The 4,374-nt window shown below is 37.0% G+C and overlaps 1 protein-coding gene across 1 annotated transcript in view; it reads left to right on the forward strand.

Moving 5' to 3' along the window:
- The window catches only part of LOC106463656 (nucleolar protein 56-like), a 51,338-nt gene that overhangs the window by 10,287 nt on the left and 36,677 nt on the right, over window positions 1–4,374 (forward strand). The window contains exon 2 of the mRNA XM_013923707.2: window positions 4,008–4,212. Coding sequence (XP_013779161.1) covers window positions 4,008–4,212 — 205 coding nt within the window. The remainder of the gene's footprint in view (window positions 1–4,007; window positions 4,213–4,374) is intronic.

The raw sequence follows: 4,374 nt of genomic DNA on the forward strand, positions 1-4,374 counted from the left end.
TATATATAAATATGTAATGTTATGAGATTTAAGCAATTTAGTCTAAATATTTGTGTTTTTGTATTATAATTTGTTGTCTTTCATTACTGAAAATAAAAGATAAAATATAAAGTTTGTTCGTAAGAAACATTTGATAACTATCTGGACATGATTTCGCATGTGAAATTTTGAAATTTTCTGATGCATAAAAGCATTTTTAATGTTAAGATGAAAATTACTTTGCACAATAGATAGGCAAGATGTGTAAAGAAAAAAAAAAGGTATGAGAGAAACATTGCTTTACAAACCTTAAGAATTAATAAAAAGAATTAGATATTTTGTGTATAAAAGCATTGTAATGTTTACTGATAAACTGCTTTAACATTTGCTTACTAATTTAAAAGTTATAGCATGAAAACTATAACAAGCACAAAATGGTTACGAGGTCAGTCCCACGGACCGAGCCCGGGTCGAAAGATTTAATGGGAAAACATATGCAAATATTGAAGGTGTTAAAGAGGACATTGATATGTTTTTTGCTTCAAAGTCAAGTGATTTCTTTAATCAGGGCATTAATAACCTGATTGTAAGATGGAAAAGTATCATCGATAAGAATGGAGACTATTTCATTTATTGAATGTTTTGTTTTAATATATAAGTTGTTTAGGTTTTTTCATCTGTCGATTCTCTCCACTAATCCTTGTCTCACCTCTTTTTATATGTCTATTCTTCTATTCATCCTCTCCCTCTAGTCTTGGCTTTACACTTTTCTCTCCTTCTTGGCTCTGCTTTGACTAGCTCAGCCTTGGTCTACTTGACATTTGGACTCCCTTTTCTCTTGCTTCACTCTCACATATCCAATCTTAACTAAAGGATGTTTTTCCTCCATCCTCATGGTTAAACTTTACTCGATCTGTTGCCCATCAGGTTAAGCTTTTCACTTATGTTGTCACTTTTTTGTTACCTTTTTTACTGCCTTTGTCTATCAATGATTGTGGCAGATCTCTTATTTTTGGTCCTTCTGCCATTCATTTCCTTCTGGCCATCATACTGTGAACAACCTTTCTGCTTTTTTTTTCCATCTAACTGTTCATCAATTGCTTATCAGTCTCTGCCTTTACTGGTCATTGAGACGCTTTATCCACAGCCTCTCCCCTGTATCCTCAAGGTGTTTCTTCGTCACTCTGTTCCACTGCTTTTGTTTTCTTTTAACCTTGTCACCCATACCTGCCTGAGATCTTGGCTAAGTTTTGCACAATTTTGTGTTTGCTCCATTTGAGCCATTGATTTCCTACCTTTAATGCCAGCTTTCTCTCCTGACTTGTTTCCTCTTCCATTTTACACGTGGTTACTGTTATGTGGATGTCTCTTGTATAGATGCTTCTTGAACCCTCTCCCACCACATTATATACACATCTGTCTAGATCAATTTCTCCTTCCTCAGACTTTAACCATTTTGGAGGGTAACTAGTATTCTCCCATCTCCTTTCCTTCTATCTCTTATCTGTTTAACTATTAAGATGCAGATCTACCCCCTATTCTGTTTGAGCTATTCATTGTGCCCTTTCACAGACCTTTCCTTTTTGGAATCACTATCTTTTTAAGTCCGTACCTTGGGACTCTCATTTTTCCAAGGACTTCTATCCTTAATGGATGGGCCCTTTGACTCTTCTGGTTAGTATGTTTGTCTTGGGATGTGGATTCTCACAGCTCTTTCATATTTCTTAGCATTTATTTGTCACATTTGTCTTTCTTGTACATCTTTTTTTGTTGGCCCTATTCAGGTATGTGGACACACTCCACACATTCATCTCCTTCTATACACCTTCTAGCTGTTTTATTTCCTGATGGTTTTTGGCTTCCACCAGTTGCTGTTCTTCAATCACCCAACTGCCTCTAGGAAGTATGCATATTATTTCTCTTTCAAAGCCCCTTTTTCATTTTGTACAGTCTTACCAGGTGGCTAATGTTGCTGCTCAGCATACACTTACCCTAAACCTGCATCAACCCAGATAATGGCAAATGGTCACACTATTCTCCCTGGCTCTAACAAAATGTGGCCATTGTGAGAAGGGGTGTTTTGCAAGACCATTTCAGGTATCCTCAGGTTTTGTGTGTGTCTTTATATATTCCCTCAATTGTCCGATCTAGATCGAACCTCTTCCATGGACTATCGTGGAAGAAGCCAGCATCAGGCTTGCTGGCTTTTAAAAATAGGGTTTTGAGGTTACCTATTGCACTATCTCCAGTAAGAGATCTTTCTGGCTGGGTCTGATGGTGATCTGGGCACTTTCTCTAGGTTTCCCCAACACAAATTTACCCCTCCTTCCCTTGAGTGGAGCACAGGAGACCCTTGCTTGCTATTTACTAGTTCTTACTTAACTGGTAACTGCTGGGGTGGTGGACCATGGAGAATACTGGTTGGACTCATCAGCTGAGATTATACAAAGGAGTATTAATATGGTGAGAAGTGGGGTGGTGGGGACAATTTCATTGTAGTGCAGGTCATCTGCAGCCAGAGACTGTACTCTACTGTACAGTAGAGTTGAGGTGAGTACTCATTAAATGTAACCATAATAAATAACTGTTGTGTGTTCTTCCTCCAGCCTGCGTCTGTTAGCAGACTTGAGGTGAACACATTGTATGAAAGAGAAATACATAACTAATCCCTCCTCTTCCTGCAGCTGGAGTCTGTTTCATAGAACCTGCTGGTGGAGTTGAGGTGAGCACACAAGGTACAGTCTGAACAGGCCCTAATCACACCATGTATATTGGCTATCTGACATCTTGTGTTCAAGTATTTAGATGGCCATGTTCTCATTCTGTTAGTCCCTGCAATACATGGGGCTTATTTGTCTCGTTCTCCCTTACTTTCTGGACGAGATGAGATGCAGTCTCACACAGGTGTGCCCCTGCCATTGGGCATCACACTCCATTGGCTTCTTTGGTGCTTTTTGAAGGATGCTCATCTGTGTACAACACTTTGCATCAGCCCCTCCACCAATTCAACATGGAATTCTAGCTAAACTGTGTCCAAGTTATCTTGGAAGTTACCATTTTCCTTACCTGAAAATGTATTTCTAATAGATGCCTCTGCACACATTTTCACTCATCCTACCTACTTCTGGTGCACCTTTATTTTACTTGCTTCATTGAAGAATTAAGTTACTCTAAGTGCAAGTGCATAAGGGGAACTATTATGCATGGAGGTGTGTTGCTTTCCTATTGATGAAGGGCTTTTGTTGCATGATAACATCATTATGCAATAGTGCAGTTCACATTAAAAACAGTTGAAATTAGGTGGGAGTTGCCTTAAGCTACTGTCATGCAAGTCTCCCTGGCAGATGCCCAAGAAAGATAGCTGAACTGTGTGGAAGTGTATCTATTGGAATATACATTTTTGGATAAGGAAAATGTTAATATCACACTGTGATTGCATAGCTCAAGTTATGTAAGTGAATTACATAACTTGCAAGCAGCTCGTGTGCAGAAACTTCTTAGGTATTTTTTGTATTCAACTTATTTCATTTGGTTTCTTATTTAACCTTATAGGTTTCTAATATTTTAGATTTTAGTTGCTTTTATAGCAATAAATTAAAAATATACATAAAACAAATTTAACTCTAAGTTTAACCTCTTGTTTTTTGTTTTCAGTCAGCTGACAAGACTTAAGCCTTGTTTTTTTGTAAAGATGTAAAGTAACATGGTTTTTATCAGGTGGTCTGCTCTAATGTATAAAATTACCATGTTGTCAGCTGAAGATGAGAAAATAAAACAATTATGACTTGAAATAGATGTAAGCTTTTTACAGGCTGTACACATTTTAAAATAGAGTTTGCATTTTTAAGTTTTTTAACAGTAGGACTGAAACTGTAGAGTGAAATATAGTGAATGAATAATATTAACTTAAATTTACTGCCAAAATGTAAGTGTAAATTCATTTGTAATGTAATGTGATGAAAAAGAAATACATTTGTTTTTTTTCATATTATTAAAATTAAATTCCCCTTGATATTATTACATTTCAGACACAGATGTTTTTACTGTTTGAACATGCCTCGGGCTACTCTCTGTTTCGTGTTAAAGAATTTGAAGAAGTTACCATGCTTCAGCCTCAGGTAGAGCAAAATATGCTAGATGTGTCCAAGTTCAAGACTATTGTACAACTTGTTGCATTTTCTCCATTTAAGAATGCAGCAAATGCACTGGATAACATTAACAGTATTTCAGAAGGTAAGTTATAAGCTAAGTAGGGTGTGTGTAAATACAGGAAAGTAGTGTATGTTTGTTAACACCTGTGCATTTATTTGTATAGACACACACACACACACACACACACACACACACACACACACACACACACACACACACACACTACTCCACGTACGGTAGGTA

Source organism: Limulus polyphemus, unplaced genomic scaffold, assembly GCF_000517525.1.
Source record: "Limulus polyphemus unplaced genomic scaffold, Limulus_polyphemus-2.1.2 Scaffold1454, whole genome shotgun sequence".
Taxonomy (NCBI): domain Eukaryota; kingdom Metazoa; phylum Arthropoda; class Merostomata; order Xiphosura; family Limulidae; genus Limulus; species Limulus polyphemus.